This window comes from Geotrypetes seraphini, chromosome 15, assembly GCF_902459505.1.
Source record: "Geotrypetes seraphini chromosome 15, aGeoSer1.1, whole genome shotgun sequence".
In the NCBI taxonomy this organism is placed as follows: Eukaryota; Metazoa; Chordata; class Amphibia; order Gymnophiona; family Dermophiidae; genus Geotrypetes; species Geotrypetes seraphini.
In genome coordinates, this window is record NC_047098.1 from 412,949 (window position 1) to 431,147 (window position 18,199).

The 18,199-nt window shown below is 42.2% G+C and overlaps 1 protein-coding gene across 5 annotated transcripts in view; it reads left to right on the plus strand.

Moving 5' to 3' along the window:
* Positions 1-18,199, plus strand: part of ARHGEF10L (Rho guanine nucleotide exchange factor 10 like) — a 104,702-nt gene that overhangs the window by 8,954 nt on the left and 77,549 nt on the right. For all 5 annotated transcript variants that reach the window (XM_033921439.1, XM_033921433.1, XM_033921435.1 and 2 more), the window contains exons 2-4: positions 10,517-10,602; positions 12,602-12,850; positions 18,126-18,153. In XM_033921439.1, the coding sequence (XP_033777330.1) occupies positions 10,560-10,602; positions 12,602-12,850; positions 18,126-18,153 (320 nt within the window). In that variant the 5' untranslated portion in view covers positions 10,517-10,559. The remainder of the gene's footprint in view (positions 1-10,516; positions 10,603-12,601; positions 12,851-18,125; positions 18,154-18,199) is intronic.

Here is an 18,199-nt window from a genome sequence, read left to right on the forward strand (position 1 = left end):
TATCTGCTCTTCTGATAGCCAACAACTTTGGCTCAGACTCCGTCAAACTCAAATCTGGAAGATTTTGCAAAGTAGATTGTGACCTGCTTGCAGTTACTAGATTTGGTAAGTCAAAAAAGAGGATCCTGCCCATAAGCCACCCATCCCCAGAGTCGGGGATAGCTCCTGCAGCCATCAGCCTGTCCCAGAAGTCTTCACTCTGCAGCAATTCCTGTTTCTTTGTAGGCAGGCGCTGCAGAGTGAAGGCTTCCCGTGCAGGGCAATGGCAGCTGGATCATTTGCTAACACTGCCAGCTGCCTGAAGAAGTTTTGAAATTGCAGCGCTGGAGGAGGTACTTGGGGACAGGGGAGCCGTCCCCGACTCTGGAGAGAGTGAATCCAAAACCCAGACAAATTTCCTCCAGTCCAGGAAACTGTCTGGACAGACCTCTAAAAAGAGGACATGTCCGGCCGTCTGGTAATCCTACTACTGTTGTACTCTAAGTTAGTCACGGTATATTTAATGTGTGTTCATTAACTAAAAGCCATTTACACATTTGTTAGAATTAAATATTTCTGTAGGAAAGGTAACAACCATTTTATTTTGCACCCTACCACAACACCCACTTTTGAATTAGAAAGGTACAGCACTATGAAAGCTTAAATATGTGCTTCTATATTATCCTTTTTGCAGCTTTTTAAAAATTAATTTTGTAAAGGAATATAGGCAAGTGCATTTGCAACAGAAATAGCTTAAGAACAATTCAAAATCAAACAAAATAAGTGTACACAGTGTCTCTACAGCAGGGCTGCCCAAGTCCAGTCCTCGAGATCTACTGGCAGGCCAGGTTTTCAGGATATCCACAATGAACATGCATGAGAGAGATTTGCATACCAAGAAGGCAGTGCAGGCAAATCTCTCTCATGCATATTCATTGTGGATGTCCTGAAAACATAGCCTGCCAGTAGATCTTGAGGACTGGACTTGGGCAGCCCTGCTCTACAGTACAATCAGATTAGGAAAGAACATCCCTGTGCTTTTCTTTAGACACTTTTGCTTCTCAAATTTACTTCTAAAATTAGCACTTAATTATCTTTTACTATTGAATTGTGTTGGTATATGTAGACTAGAAGACTCAGAAGTAGGGTTACCAGACATGACCTATCCCATTCTGGCCCTAGCCCCACCCCCATGCTGTCTCCAGCCACGCCCTGTTCCGCCTGTAGCCCCATCCCCCACAAAGCCTCATCTTTGTTTTCCGACCTCCGGGCCAAGTCTGTAGGGTCTCCCAACCTCTGGGCCATGTCTGGAGGGTCTCCCATGTCTGGAGGGTCTCCCAGCATGAATGGGTACATGTGACGTCGTCTGCAAATGCTCAGAGGCCCTCCAGAAGTGGCTGGGCGGTTGGCGATTTCCAAAATCTGGATAAACTACCAGGTTTTGGAAAGTGCATCCGGCACCCAGACAGTCATCTAAAAAGAGGACATGTCCGGGCTTTCTCTGATGTCAAGAAGTCATGCCATGTAATGCAACTAGCTGACCTAGCTAGGCCTAGTGGATTTCAAAGGCTGGCCTGACATTGGCCACGTGCCAAAGGTGGTGGTCTTTCAAAAGCTGAACCCTAGACAAGAGTTATTGATAACTAGGCATCCAAACTTATCATCAGTGTCCTTTCTACCCAAGAAAATCATACGAGCTGGCGAAGCTCTCCAATGCTAGCAAAGTGCCTTTTGCTAGATGCCGTGTCAAACAGACTTTTCTAATTCGTTGTATCAGAGTTTTCCCCAGGGGTTAAGTTTAAGCATTTGTAGCTCCTGCAGCAAAATTAGAAACAGGAAAGAATTTAAACCCACAGCCCCAGGGTGCTGAGGTTGTAGCGTGAACCACTGCGCCTCACTCTCCCTAGTCTGCCCGGAAACCCTGGCACCCATGGGTGAGAGTTGCTTCAACCTAACCCACCAACCCCAACAAGCTTGAAGAGCAGAAGTAAGAAATTACACTGGTTCCATCTCCGAGGTCTGCCGAAGATCCTTCAGTGTCTGATACACTAAGATTTTTTCCCCCCATTCTTTGTCAAGCTGTCAGACCCACATTCAACCCCCCCCCCCCTCAGTTTTCATGGTTTCCTTTAGCAATGTGCTGGTGTCCTCCCGATAGCTGTATGTCAAGCTTCACCTTTCAGCAAACCTCGCGTCCTTTCTAACTTCTCTGTCTCAATTCCTACCCTATCTTGACTAATCTCATAGAAACATAGAAAGATGACGGCAGAGAAGGGCTATAGCCCATCAAGTCTGCCCACTCTACTGTCCCACCCCATTAAGTCAGAGTGCTGCTTGACCCACGTAGAGATCCCACGTGGATGTCCCATTTATTCTTAAAGTCGAGCACGCTAGTGGCCTTGATCACCTGCACCGGTAGTTTGTTCCAGTGATCCACCACCCTTTCTGTAAAGAAATACTTCCTGGTGTCACCACCAAATCTCCCTCCTCTGAGTTTGAGCGGGTGCCCCCTTGTGACTGAAGGTCCCTTAGGAAAGAATATGTCGTTTTCCACCTTAACACGACCTGTGACGTACTTAAATGTCTCAATCATGTCACCCCTCTAGAGAGTAGAGCTGCAACTTGCCCAGTCTTTCCTCGTATGAGAGACCCTTGAGTCCGGAGACCATCCTAGTGGCCATTCGCTGGACTGACTCAGCTCGAAGTACATCTTTACGGTAATGTGGCCTCCAGAATTGCACACAGTACTCTAGATGAGGTCTCACCATGGTTCTATACAGTGGCATTATGACTTCAGGTTTGCGGCTGACGAAGCTTCTATTGATACATCCCATCATTTGCCTCGCCTTGGATGAGGCCTTCTGCACTTGTTTGGCAGCCTTGATCACTCCCAAGTCCCGTTCTTCTGAAGTTTCTCCATTCAAGGTGTATGTTCTGTCTCATATCTCCCCTCTCCCAGTCAAACCCATTCGCTAACCTTGAATGCAGTGGTTAGAGCTACAACCTCAGCACCCTGAGGTAGAGGATTCAAATCTCATACTGCTCCATCTGACCCTGGGCAAGTCACTTAATCCCCCATTGCCCCAAGTCCATTAGATAGATTGTGAGCCCACCTGGACAGATAGAGAGAAATACTTGAGTACCTGACTGTAAACCGTTTAGGCTATAAGTGGTATATAAATGCTAAAAATAAAAAATAAATTTATGACTTATCACTACAGCTCAGGGTTTGGGGCAGTAAAATTTACACTGAACAGTTAGAAAAGTTCTGTGGAAAAAGGGAAAATGCCTGCAAATGCTTTCAAGTTATTCTTCTAAGATATTGGGTTTTTGTTTCTATAGTAAGCATAGAAACATGAGGCAGATAAAGGCCAAATGGCCCATCCGCAGCATCCACTATCTCCTCCTCTCCCTATTGGCTAAGGCTCTTAACATTTGCATCTCCTCTTCCTATAGGCTAAGGCTCTTTACACCTGCATTGTGAGGTCATAGAGCTTTATGGTTAGAGAAACATGATGGCAGATAAAGGCCCAAATGGCCCGTCCAGTCTCCGCATCCGCAGTAACCATCATCTCTTTCTCTCTCCGAGAGATCCCAGGTGCCTATCCCAGGCTTTCTTGAAATCCGACACAGTCTCTGTCTCCACCACCTCTTCCGGGAGACTGTTCCACACATCTACCACCCTTTCCTTCTATCACCCTTTAACTTCATCCTCTGCCCTCTTACTCGACTCAGGCGCATTTACATCACGTAGGTATTTCATATCTCCCCTCTCCCGCCTTTCCTCCAAAGTATAGATTGCGATCTTTAAGTCTGTCCCCATAAGCCTTATCACGAAGACCACACACCATTTTAATAGCCTTCCTCTGGACCAACTCCATCCTTTTGGTATCTTTTTGAAGGTGCAGCCTCCATAATTGTACACAATATTCTAAATGAGATCTCACCAGAGTCTTATACAGAGGCATCAATGCCTCCTTTTTCCTGCTGGCCATACCTCTCCCTATGCAACCCAGCATCCTTCTAGTTTTTGTGAAACACAAAGGGCAAAATGATACTTCTTGACAGCACCAGGATATGCTTTTCTGCTGCTTTCTCCATCACTCATCATTCTAACCCCTAACCCCTAGTCACCTGTTCAGTACCCAAGTCTGTTTTAATCATTTCTGCAATAAATAACTCCCTAATCCCTTATTTGTCCCGTTTGTCTCAAATTGACTGCAAGCTCTGTCTCTTACGTGTTCAGAGTACAGTGCTGTGTACGTCTAGAAATGATACGTAGTGGATAGAAACGTAGAGTATGACGGCAGAAAAGGGCCGACGGCCCAACGAGTCTGCCCACTCGAATAACCCACCCCCCTAAGCACTTCCTTGAAGTGAACCCACATGTTTATCCCATTTATTCTTAAAATCGAGCACGTTGCTGGCCTCTACTACTTGGAGTGGAAGATTATTCCAACGATCAACCACCCTTTCGGTGAAGAAATACTTCCTAATGTCCCCATGAAATCGCCCACTCCTGATTTTTAGCGGATGCCCTCTTGTCGCCGTAGGTCAAGTAAGGAAAAAGGTGTCTTCTTCCATCTCCCATCTCCATGTCATTGCAGGGACTGTCTCATATGCGTTTGGTGTACAGCACTGCCTGTGTCTTGTAGCACTATACAAATGTTGATGTTTGTCTGGTATTTGCTGTTCCACCTTCGGCAGATGTGCTGGACAGGGAAGAGTAAACGCAATTGCAAAAGACTAAGAGAGAAGGCAGTGTACAGTGCTGTGTGCAAATAGTAGCACTATAGAGATGATGGTTAGTACTAGCAGTAGTTGGGTTAATTTAAATGTACATTTTCCCCATGTAATAAGGGTAGGGTAGGGTTAAAGACATCTCGCTGACTCTGAGTGCTGGGTGAGCAGCTGTTCCCTGCTAGTTGGCAGTATGTGGATCTTGGTGAATCTGAGCTGTGCTCTTCCCAAATTCCAGCACTGGTTTTGTGGTTTCAAGTGTCATGAGACTAAGACCAGTCTGATGCCAGCATGAAGGGAAGAGCTGTTTTAGCAGCAGTAGTGGTAGCTGGGCCATTACATTTCTGGCCACCTTTCGACCTAGTGCATGGGATTTCAAAACTGAATCTGAAAGAAACACAAACAACAAGGGCAGAAAAAGACTATACAGCCCTACCATGCCGATTAATACTAATTAAAACAATTAGGTTAGGCGGCGTTAGGTTTGGCCACTGTTGGACACAGGAGACTGGGCTTGATGGACTTTCGGTCAGTCCCAGAATGGCAATTCTTATGTTCGTAGGGTGCCGTTTAGAGAATTTGGGCCTTAAGACCACTGAGGAGAGAGTTACAGTAATTGAGGCAGCTCAAAACAAGAGTGGGTGAAAGGAAGCAAATTCAAGAGAGCGTCAGAATCAGAGAAGACTGGAAGTGCGAAAGTAATACCAGCTAGAGTTGATCAGCGCTCTCTCTCTTTGCCATCTTGAGGTACCAGCTCGGCACCCTTTTTTTCTTTTTCTCATTCATGACTGAAGCTGCACTAGAGAGAAAGACTGAGGAATAATTATGACTCTTGTTCTCTTGGCCGTACAAGTCACCGCATGTCCTACAAATAACTTCTAATCCAGTCTGACCAACCCAGCGGCTTTTAGGAGACATGCAAATTACTCGGCACCATCCCTACCTGTGACTTTGTTGTGTAACACTGACACAGAGGGTGTGCACTTAGGCCGTTACTAACAACACAAGCCTACTCAGAGGGAAACCACAGGCTGAAGGCCTCACCTGAGAAAAATCCACTTTCTGTTTCTGTTTATAATTATTAGAGCAGTTTAAGGAAATCTTGACTTGGGAACGCTATTAAAGCTTTCTTTGTCATATCCAGGGCCGTGTTGCTTTTCGTTTGGGGACTGGCTTGTTAAACTGTTTTATGTTCTAATAGACAGTATTGACATATTCTGGGCTGAGGTGCAGTGGAGTCCAGGAATTAGAGTTGTGTTGACAGCCTGGGGGCAGAGTTGGGTTAAGAAGGGTTCACTACAATGCAGAGTGCAGAAACTGGAGCACAATGACATTCAAGTTTCATGAGCTATGAAACACGACTAATGTTCTAGGCAAGTGTGCTCTTTTATTTATTTACACTCACATACAGAAAGGGTGGCGACATGCAGGATATTGGTAGAGAGGAGATACAATGGACAGGGTGGAGAGCCTGGCAGGACAGGATACTTGAATATTAAGCCGCCCGTCGTATATTCGAGTCAACCATTTTTCCTCCTTTTTGGTGAGAAAATGGGGGTCTCGACCTATATTCGGATTGACTTATATTCGAGTATATATGGTATGAAATCCATCAAATAACATGGACATAACCCACTTAAAAATAAAAAGCAAGCTTCTAAATTCAATTCTTGCCTCAACTGTCAACCAATTCAGTTCTCGGGGTAACATGATCAAATCTATTCCCCCCGCCCCAATATGTTTAGCAGAAACATTTTGTAATATCTTCAATCGTTTCATCTGTTTGGCAGGAAAACTTATCAGACATGTATTACAATAATCCAATGAGGTAAGTATGAAAGACTTTGTTGTAAACCGCTCTGAACTGTTAAGGTATAGCGGGTTATAAATAAATTATTATAATTATTGATCCATTTGGATTTCTCTAACTTGTTTGGTTTCCCAATAGGTGTGTGACGGTAACTATTCTCATTCATGAAGCAAGGTTCTCCGCTATCGCCTACCTTATTCATCATCTACATTTCCCCTGGAAGACATTTATTAGAGTTTAAATGTAAAATTTTATATGTACACAGATGACATTTCTATTTTAATCCCTCTAAATAATTTTACCACTGAAATTTTAAACCAGATATCTTCTATTATGACTCAGATAGAACAGTGGACAATTAATTTCAAATTGAAACTCAATACGGAAAAGACCAAACTTTTCTTGGCTAGTCCCAATGACAAATAACAAACTCATTGCTTCATCTTAATGGTCATGACTACCCGATTATTAAATCTATCAAAATTCTGGGAATCACACTAGACCGACATTTAACACTAGCAGAACACATGAACTTAGTGGTACAAAAATGCTTTTTTACATTGTAGAAATTAAGAACCATAAAAAAATATTTTAATCCTTTATTGTTCAGATTATTGGTGCAGGCATTAGTTTTATCTATTTTAGACTTGTAACATCATCTATTTAGAGGCACCCAAAAAAATCCTAAGGATATTAAGGATAATTCAGAATACAGCTGTTCGATTGATTTTTGGTTTAAAAAGAATGACCATATTAGTCCATATTATCGCTTACTTCATTGGCTGCCTTTGGAGGCAAGAGTATTATTCAAATTTTCCTGTATCTGCTTTAAGCTAATATCAGGATTGTCTCCAGCTTACCTTTTTGCTCATTTTGTGTTGCATAGACCATCAAGAGAAACTAGAAACTTCTACTTATTTGCTTATCCCAAAATTAATGGGTGTCGATATAAGACCTTCTTAGATAGGACCCTGGCATTTCAAGCTGGTAGACAACAATCTTGCTTAGGTAAATGTATTCAGCAAGCTATGTTATCGGAAATTAATTAAGACCACTTTGTTCGATAAGTTTATTACTTAGTGAGTTTTATTATTGAAATTCTATTTTACAAATATTTGCATTTTTTACTGTGTTATTGTATTTTGCTGATTGTCCAGCTCTTTTGAGTGTAAACCGCCTAGAACGCTTGGTTATGGCAGTATAAAAGAATAAAGTTCTTCTTATTCTTGGTGTTCTAGTGCTCACTGCATTGTCCACAGTGCTGCCCTTTTGTCTGAGAAGCCATTGTTTTGTGACTCCTGTATGGTGGGATTGCTCTATAGGTCCTGAGTGACGTTGTAGTCTTTTGTATTGCTTCATGGAATATTGGATGTGGATTTAGATCAGTAGTAGCTCAAAGTGACTTACATTTGGGTACAGTAGGGATTGACGATCTGCTTCACTCGGTAGTTGATAAAGTCTATACAGTATACAGGGAATTAATTTTACCCACATGTTTTCTGTAAAGCTTTAAGACACAGAACTTTCCTGCAATCCAATACTCGCAGATCCTGCCCACCCCCCACCACAGAGGCAGCTTCTGCTGTCAGCACTCCCTCAGACTTCTGCTCCCCCGATGAATACATATATGACACCTCAGGTGAATCTTTAGCTGTGGGGTGGCTCAAAGCTCATCCACACCATGTCCAGCACCCCCATTTCCTGTCTTCCCCTCCAAAAGGGGTCTAGTATAGTATCTCTCTCTTTCCCTTCCACCACTGCCTCAAAGTGTCCAGCAGCTCTCTTCCCCTTCTCCTGAAGTATTTAGCATCTTCTGTTCACTCTCCTCTCTCTTCTGAGGTGTTCAGCATCTCCTCTTCATTCCTCTCTCTCCTGCTTCAAGGTATTCAGCATCTCCCATTCTCACTGAATGTTCCCTTCTCTGTCCCTCTCCCCCTGAAGAGTTCAGCATTATCTTTCTTTCCTCCCCTACCCCTGAGGTGTTTAGGGGCTTCCCTTCCTTTATTCCTCTAGGGTGGCATTAGTGAGCAATCAGCATGTGTGAAGAACATTTTCTGTTTGTATTCTAAGCAACTATGCATGTTCAAAGTCAACTAGATCCCACCTCCTCCAAAATAGGAAGTATGGAGAGAGCAGGACCAAGAAGGCCTTGAGGCACATGCTGACACCAAAGAGTATTTTGTAGACTCGCTGACTTCCCCCTCCCCCAATTGGACCTCATGATGGGGCTGGCCCTGAATTCATGACAGCTCATTTTGACACTGAATCTTACCTCTCGGACATTCAGCTTCTTCTCAAGCTTTATTAGGTCACTTATCGTTCTGTGTATTCCCTTAAGGCTCTCCACTTTGCCTCAATTCTGGACGTAGATTGATAAAGCACCATATGAGATTTCGACAATCAGTGAAAACTTGGCTCTTTCAAAAATATTTAGGCATCCCTCCTGGCAGGCCTTCCCTTTCCTAGTGCATCCTGGGATGCACAGGGGAGAGGCCTAAGGGTCTGATTAGCCCAGGCACCTAAGGTGCCCATCTTCAAGGTAGGGGGAGTGGGATGCAGGGGATCATCAAGGGGGAGCAGGGGACCCTAACAATGTGAGGGAGTGGGCATTCCTCCTGCCATCCTTCAACTTAGAGTGTGGGGTGGTTGTTGGGAGGAAGGGGACCTCAGCGGGAAGAACTAGGTATCCCTCATGCTGTCATTCAATTTAAACTCTGGGAGGTTGTTCAGGGGTGAGGGTGGGCAGTGGCAGAGAGTGGACATCACGGCTCTACCTGCCGGCTGAGCCCATCATGGCAGGGGTTGCTTCTGGCAGGGAGAGTGGCAGTCGTGGGCATGTTTTGGGGTTTTTTCCACTTTTGATAGGAGGGAAGAGCTGTACTTAGTGATTACTCTTCTGAGCAAATGCTAGGCACAATTCCCCACCTTTACCAGTGATTCTCTCACAAATAGCATGCATATATGTTGTATGCTATTAGGCTGAGAATTGCCCGTAAAAGTAAAATTGATCCCACTACAGCCATTACATCAACGGATTTTACTGATGAGTTTTGAGAAAAGTCTATTTATGAGACAATTTAAATTGCTTTGCTGAAATCCAAATTAACCACATCCTCAGCAAGTCTTTGCTCTAATTCTTTAGTCACCCAGGCCTGGATGCTCTAAAATCACTGTTAAAATCCTGTGGGTCGCCGTGGGCCGGTAAATAGTCCGATTTGAAAACAATGATTGATATTCAAACAATTTTGTATGCAAAGTTGTGCCGGAGCCAACCCTCCCACCCTTCCCGACAACATCCCACACCTCCGAATTTGGCAGGAAGCAAATCCACTCCCTCCTGCCTCGGCCACCCAGACCCCCCATTTTTAAATTGAAGATAGGCAGGAGGGATGCCCACTTCCTACTGTTGCTGGAGCCTCTGCAAACCCCTGTGAACTCCTGATACCCCCCATACATTTTTAATGAAAATCCAGCAGGAGGGATGCCCACTTCCTCCTGCTGGCAGATCCGCCTCTTCAAAATGGTGGGCCTTCGCCTTCCTGGTGCATCCTGGGATGCAGTGGGAGGTGCCTAAGTCCTCTCTGATGGGCCTTAGGCATCTGGGCCACGGAAAGAACATGATTTGCAGTACTTTGCCAATGTATTGTGAAAAGAAATCCTAGTACAGTGTAAACTGTGAAGAGAGATCATCATCTTTCAGTACGTGTCAGTGAATTTATTTATTTAACAAATTTCTCAATTACCTATTACTAGGAGGCTTACAAGTAGCAACATTCAAAAAATAACTAAAAACATACAAAACCAAAATTTATACAATCAAACGTTTTTAGATCATTCAATAAGAACAATTTATCCACCACACTCTATTATATAGCAATCCAGAGCCAGAGTGAGCAAGAATCATCATTCATTACAATGCTTCTACAATGCGTGTAGGGTCCAGAACTGCTGCTCAAGTCTAATTTGTCCTCTCTAATCTCTTTGCAGGTCACAGGTTTCCAGGTGGGAACGTGGCAGGACTGCACCAGGGATGGAGTCCTCTGAGTCTTCCCGCTTTCACTTTCATGCAATAGGTGCTGTCTGCATACTCTTTATTTTCTAGGGATGTGTACAGAAACTAAAATTCAATTTGGTTTTTGTTCAGCTTATTTCTTTGTAGTTATTTTAAAAATTAGTTGCACGCATTGGTTTTAACACATTAAAACTGTTAACATAAAAATTGCCAAACTGGGACAGACCGAAGGTCCATTAAGCCCAGTATCCTGTTCCCAGCAGTGGCCAATCCAGGTCTCAAATATATGGCAGGATCCCAGAAAGTAACAAGATTCCATGCAGAATCCCCAAACATAGTAAGGTTCCAGAATCCCAAAGAGTAGCAAAGGTTCCAGAATCCCAAAGAGTAGCAAGATTCCATGCAAGATCCCAAAAAGAGTTGCAAGGTTCCATGCAGCATCCCAAAGAGTAGCAGGGTTCAAAAATTCCAAAGAGTGTCAAAGTTCTATGCAAGATCCCAAAAAGAGTAGCAAGGTTCCATGCAAGATCCACAAGTGTATTGATTTTTAATCTAAAACAGTGTCATACAAATGAACAAACAGTAGGTATTACATACATTACACTAATATCTGTACAGGTAACATATATATCATTCAAGATTTTCAGTTTTCCTACATATAACAATAACATAATAAATAGTATAAATGAAGAATAAAGTTACCCAAATGTCACCATCAATATTTATTCCTCTCCCTCCAACCCCTCACCCCCCATGGATGTGTAAAGGTGAATGAACAAAAGGAAAGATAAGATAAATATACATTATAATTTTACAAATTTAGTCAATGGGCTCCAAACTTTATTAAATACACCACTAACTCCCCTACACTCTGCATTAATTCTTTCATATCTGTAAGTGGTGCACACGTTCACCCACCAAAAAGCGTAACTTATTCTGTCATGGTTCTTCCAGTTACTCATTATCAATTGAATGGCTATACCTGTCATGGTCATAAATAGACGACTCTTATATTTATCTAGAGTGGGTTTCACATGTAATATCGTTCCACAAATTATAGCCTCATATGATAGTGGAACGTTTGAATCCAAAACTAAATTTATTTGTCCCCAAATTGACTTCCAAAATATAAATATAAACGGACAAAAATATAGCAGATGATCCAAAGTCCCTATATCAATATGACAATGCCAGCATCTATTAGACTTAGAACTATCTATTTTATTTAATCGAACCGGGGTCCAGAAAATCCTATGTAACAAAAATAACCATGTTTGCCTCATAGATGCTGACGCTGTACATTTCAATCTCCAAGTCCAAATTCGTGGCCAACGAGACACAGAAATATACTGTTTTATCTCGATGCTCCAGATGTCTCTAAGACTGTTTTTTGTTTAAAAATCCAGCAATCAATTTGTATCACTGGGCAGCCTGATGTCCTACTAGATAATTGAATCAGGGCGTCCTGTTTTTGTTTAAGCCACATAAGTGGGCCTAAAAGAAAGGCACAGCTGATTACCCAATTGAATGGAGGGTGTAAGTGGGTAGAGCTAAAAGTGCCACTCAATGCACACCTCTGATAACTTTCTGTAAGATGCTCCTGTGGTTGGTGGATGCGCCTAGGCCTTGCTCATGGGTGCACCCTTTGTGCAGGTGAATGGTAAGACACTTTTGTGCTATATTACAGAATAGCATGTAGTGCACGGTCGTGCGTAACGACGCATACAGGTGCTCCCTGCTGTGCACCATTTCTACAATTGCTTTTCACATTTTTAAAGGTAACTAACTAATACACTCAAGACTAGCACTGAAACCCCCGTATCTCCTGCCTCTGAGACTCTGGGAGAAGGTTACGTGCACGCACACACATGTATGCACATTGGTTTGTCCTGATCAGTGTCTTGCACAAACAGGAGGTGCAAAATATATTCTCCTGGGCTCTTTCACTAGTCCTTGGGGAACACGGGTTAATGTAAGCAGGCAATAGAAAGGATGCAGTACCACTGATTGCTCCAGAAGAAAAAAAGCCCTGCCTCTAACACTCTCTTGTCTTCACACAGGTGACATTTTGGGGAGCTGCTCCAATGCCTTCGATGCAGAGGAAGAAGAGGAGTCGGGAGAAGCCTTTGAGTTTGATGAAAGTGAAGGAGAGGCAGAAGGCCTCAGAACGGGCACCGACGGAGACATAAGTATCAAGAAATCTATGGCACAGACCCCCCCTGGATCTGGATCTGGGTCTGTTGATGAACCTCGACACTCTGCCTCTCAATTGAACCCAGTACCACTAAACTTCTTAGGTTCTATCACAGGTAAGGAAAGGTCAAGACTGTAACCGACGTGAGATCTCCCCACTTGTGCGTGCTTTTCCTTGGTTGTTCTTCAACGGTTTCCTTAGTCTACCACCTGATCTTACTCAGTCTCTAGGCATCTAGACAACTGATCCACTCATCTCTCTCCCCTCAGTAGCGATTAACTTGTCCTATTGATCACTTTCTCCTCAACAATGGATTTCCTGTCCTATTAATTCTCTTTCTTCCATCCCTCTTAAAGTCAATCAATTTGTACCTTTGCTTAATCTTTTGTAAACCGCATAGAACTTCACTGTATTGCGGTATATAAACTGTTGTTATTATTATTATTATTATTAGCACCTGCAAAGCCTTTGACATTGTACCACACAGGCGTCTAATAAATAAACTGAGCACCCTTGATATGGGCCCCAAAGTGACAGACTGGGTCAAGAACTAGTTGAGTGGAAGACGACAGAGGGTAGTGGTCAATGGAGATCACTCTGAGGAAAGGATGTTACCAGTGGTGTGCCTCAAGGTTCTGTTCTTGGGCCTGTTATTTTTAACATTTTTATAAGCGATATTGCTGAAGGGCTGTCCGGTAAGATTTGCCTCTTTGCAGATGATACCAAAATCTGCAATAGAGAGAGTGTGTGTTTATACCTTCAATTCGGCCACTGACTCATTGCTGAATGTACAGTGAGGAATCCTCCCTGTGATGTTTCAAGGCAGAGTACAGGAGTGGTTTGCTATTGCCTTCTCCTGCACAGTGCTGCAATGGAGTAGACACCCCTAATTGTGTGGAAAACATAAGGAAAGACTTAGTGAACCTTGAAGAATTGTCTGAAATCTGCAGCTAAAATTTGATGCTAAGAAATGCAAGATAATGCATTTGGGCTGCAAAAAACTGAAGGAACAGTATAGTTTAGGGGGTGAAGAACTTAATTGCATGAAAGAGGAGCAGGACTTGGGTGTAATTGTATGTGATGATCTTAAGGTGGCCAAACAGGTTGAAAAGGTGACAGCAAAAGTTTGAAGGATGCTAGGTTGCATAGGGAGAGGTATGGCCAGTAGAAAAAAGGAGGTATTGATGCCCCTGTATGACTTTGGTGAGACCTCATTTAGAATATTGTGTACAATTCTGGAGGCCGCACCTTCTAAAAGATACAAAAAGGACGGAGTTGGTCCAGAGGAAGGCTACTAAAATGGTGCGTATGGGGACAGACTTAAAGATCTCAATCTGTATACTTTGGAGGAAAGGCGGGAGAAGGGAGATTTGATAGAGATGTTTAAATACCTACGTGATATAAATGTGCACGAGTTGAGTCTCTGGAATGAGAGTACATAGGATGAAGTTAAGAGATGATAGGCTCCGGATTAATCTAAGGAAATATGTTTCTATAGAAAGGGTAGTAGATGCATGGAACAGTCTCCCAGAAGAGGTGGTGGAGAAAGAGACTGTGTCTGAATTCATCTCTTATGAAGAGGAGGAGATGGTGGATAATGCAGATGGGCAAACTGGATGGGCCATTTGGCCTTAATCTGCCTTCATGTTTTTGTATTGCAGATGACATTCAGCTTCTGGCATATATAGTTTCTGTCTGTCCAGATTTTCCCCAACTAAATATTTCTCTTCATGCTGGTAGCAGTTTGATTAAACAAATTGAGTTTTAGATGCTTTTTCCTAAGTCACAGTAATGAGTGTAATTCTGTTAAGAGATTCCTATTTAGAGACTTTTCAATACTGGAGTAAAATCAAAGACTTACATGTTCAGCTTGCTTGGAAGAAATTTTCAGACATTTATAAATGCCATATAAAATATACTTAAAAAGATACAAAAAAGAAGGCAAAAAATGTCAGTAAGGACTCTATGAGTGTGTCTATCAGCTAATCACTGCTAACAAACCATACCACACAATACCAAATGTCAATTAAGGAGTAGGGACGCTCTCAGTGTGAGGTTAAACTCCAGCGCTTCCACTTACAAAGACGGAGGTGAATCACCCCGCCTGCACACCATCATCGGGCGTCCCTAGTGTGCAAAATCAACTGTGCAGAATTAATAACAATAAATAAGTCACAAACAGTGAACTAGTGAGAGAGTGAATCACACTGAAAACCCACCCAGCCTAATCCCCAAGATGCAAAATGAAACCACAGCCAACTTAGCTTTTCAAGCGAGCCAAATGAAGTCAATGAGAATTGCAGGAGACCAGAATAGTCATTGGATCAACCGGTTTCGGGTGAAACCCTTCATCAGGATCTTAAGGCTGGAGCAGAACCGTTCCTCACTCAGTGGTAAAAACTCTGTACTGAATGATGGCTTTGGAGCCAGTGATGAAGAAAATGAGGATGAAAGTAATTAATTAGCTGGAGCAATTGCAGTAGAATTATTTGAATCTGCCAAGAGTGACTTGTGCTGCTCAGAGGAGATCCCCAAAGTTAGCAGCTAAAGCTCTCCTTTTGCAAATCTTTTTTGATGCTACTTTTAAATCTTATCCCCTGTTCTTTTTAATCATTCCTATAATTTAATTTCTATATTTATATCTTGCTTAACCACAAAGGCACTAAACCGATCTGGATTGTTGTTGGGCGATTCTTGGCCGAGTTTTGCCGAGCGACCGATTCACTGCTGATTCTACATGCAAATGATCTGATTGGACGCACGCCCTATAGCGATCCCACTGATCACTGTAAGAGCGATCGAAATGCATGCGCAGAGTATTCTTGTTTATTGATGCAATTTACGGATTCACTAGCTCTTTGCCCTTACTATGTAGTTATTGGGTGGGGTTTATTCCCGCACGTCATTGGTGGCAAAACACAAGCGAGCTCAAAAGAAAGAGGGAGGGGTGGCTGCAGTTTACTTTTACTGACCCTACAAGTTGGGCATTTTTAAAAAGGAATGATTTGTGACTGATGCAGTGAATTATTTTGTGTAGCCAGATTATCGAACAGAAGACGCTATAAACCTGTGAGTTAAAACCATGGGCTCTCAATGCAGTTATAGAATATATAAAAAAGGAATTCTTACGCATATGTAAAGATATTTTACAGTTTTATTTTTAATTTTGATGGTTGTTTTATATGGGGTTGTAACCTTGATACTGATATTTCAGGGCGGAAGAGGGCAGGAGAGTCAGCAAGCGACGGGTCCTCAGCAGTTGCTTATTTGGGATCTGCTTAGTGAATCGATGGCTTCCTACTTTTGCTTGCCAGTTCCCCTCATTTGCATGGGTGAATTGCATCGGGGAGCTGTTTAATGAATCGGGTCGGGGAACAATTGCAAGCCCAGTTTTGCGATTGTCAGTACAGGATCGGAAGGTTTAGTAAATCTAGCCCAAAGTTCCAAGCTGGATACAATGAAAGATAATACAATATAAAAAAATTTACAAACCGCTAAATACATCATAAAATATAGTCATAATATCTACTCTACTTTAAAATATATATATTTTTTAATCTTTATTAAGTTTTCAAAGCTAACAAAAAGTGCAAAACACTATACATACATATATTAATAATCATAATAAGCACTTTGCATACCCAAAGATTACAGGCTGCAGATACAAATCATACCTGGACAGAACCTTTAAGTTCCAAGCGAACAGACAGCAAGTTTGGCTGAAAAACTACATAAACGAACCCAATCTGACATACAGTGCATTCCGAAAAGTGATCAAAACCGCCCTCTTCGCCAAATTCATTGACTAAAACTGTCCCCTCCCCCACTAGGACTTTCCCGCTGTAAACGCCTTTTCTCTCTCTCAAGAAGCTCCTTTCATGTATTCAGGTATTCTCTACCCATAGAACTCCACTTAATATGTTAGTACCAAAGCATTCAGGTACTCACTATCCATAGAACTCCAATTAATACGTAAGTTTCCCTTTTAGATTATTGTTTAATATTTAGACTCATTGTATGGTATTGTACTTAGACTTACTGTATTGTATTGTATTTAGACTCATTGTTCGGTATTGTAAGTAGACTTATTGTATTGTATTAAGACCTTTTGTTATTCGCTGAATGTCCAGCCTTCTTACAATGTAAACCGCCTAGAAGTCGCCTGACTATGGCGGTATAGAAAAATAAAGTTATTATTATTATAATCATAATCAGTAACCATACAGAAAGAATAAAACCCCCTTTTTCTTCTAGCGTTTTCAATCAGGGAAAAAACCCCCCTCTATTTTAAAATATTTCTGAAATAAACCATGCTTTATCATGTTCCTAAAAAGCCTGTTATTAGACAAGTTTCTTGTTTCACAGGGCAGAGAATTCCAGAACTCTGCAGCTCTTCCGAGAGGAGAGCCATTTGCAAGTGGGAAGAGCGTAAATACCTAGTTGAGTGATATATTGCTATCATTTCCTTAAAATAATCTGGACTTAAGTTTGACTGGGCATGACATTGTTAAGTATTAGGTTTAACTATATCAAAATGTAATTTTCTGTTTTCTTTCTGTCTCTGTTTTTAAAATCGATTATAAACCACTCAGATGGGCAGTCTTTCAAGTAAGAAATAGACTTGGAAGTTTTTGCCTTTTACCTGTTTGCTATATTCAGCCCCATTTTCAAAGGGATGAAGAAGTTAGAACTGAGATGTCTTAAGTTTCACTACTGTTTTAAAATACAATAAGAACATAAGAATAGCCTTACTGGGTCAGACCAGTGGTCCATCATGCCCAGTAGCCCGTTCTCACGGAGGAAAAGTGGCTAATCCAGGTCACTAGTATCTGGCAAAAACCCAAGGAGTAGCAACATTCCATGCTACCGATCCAGGGCAATTAGTGGCTTCCCCCAAGTCTTTCTCAATAACAGACTATGGACTTTTCCTCCAGGAACTTGCCCAAACCTTACTTAAAACCAGCTACCTATCTGCTCTTACCACAACTTCTGGCAATGCATTCTAGAGCTTAACTATTCTCTGAGTGAAAAAATATTTCCTCCTGTTGGTTTTAAAATTATTTCCCTGTAACTTCATCGAATGTCCCCTAGTCTTTGTTCTCTTGATGAAAATCTGCAATTCCTGTTTAATAGATGTGTGGATTTGGTGCCGTCTGACATTTCACTGGTGTTTCCCTGTGTGATTGATGCTTTTTAAAAAATGATACTTGGTAAGACATGTACTGTTTGGCCACAGGGATTAAGCCTTGCCTTAAGGTACCTTCAAATTACACAGCAAAGGGAAAGGGTTTTCAAGTGTCTTAATAGTGTCTCTTGATGCACAGGTGTTTTTTTCGGTTATCTTATTGTAACTTTACTAATTGGTTTCCTCTTGTGTGTTTCTTTTGCAGATCTGACTGTATCCAAGTCAGTCACGAAGTAAGTAGCACAATCTTTGTCCTTTTCGGGTGTGTTATAGGAGTTT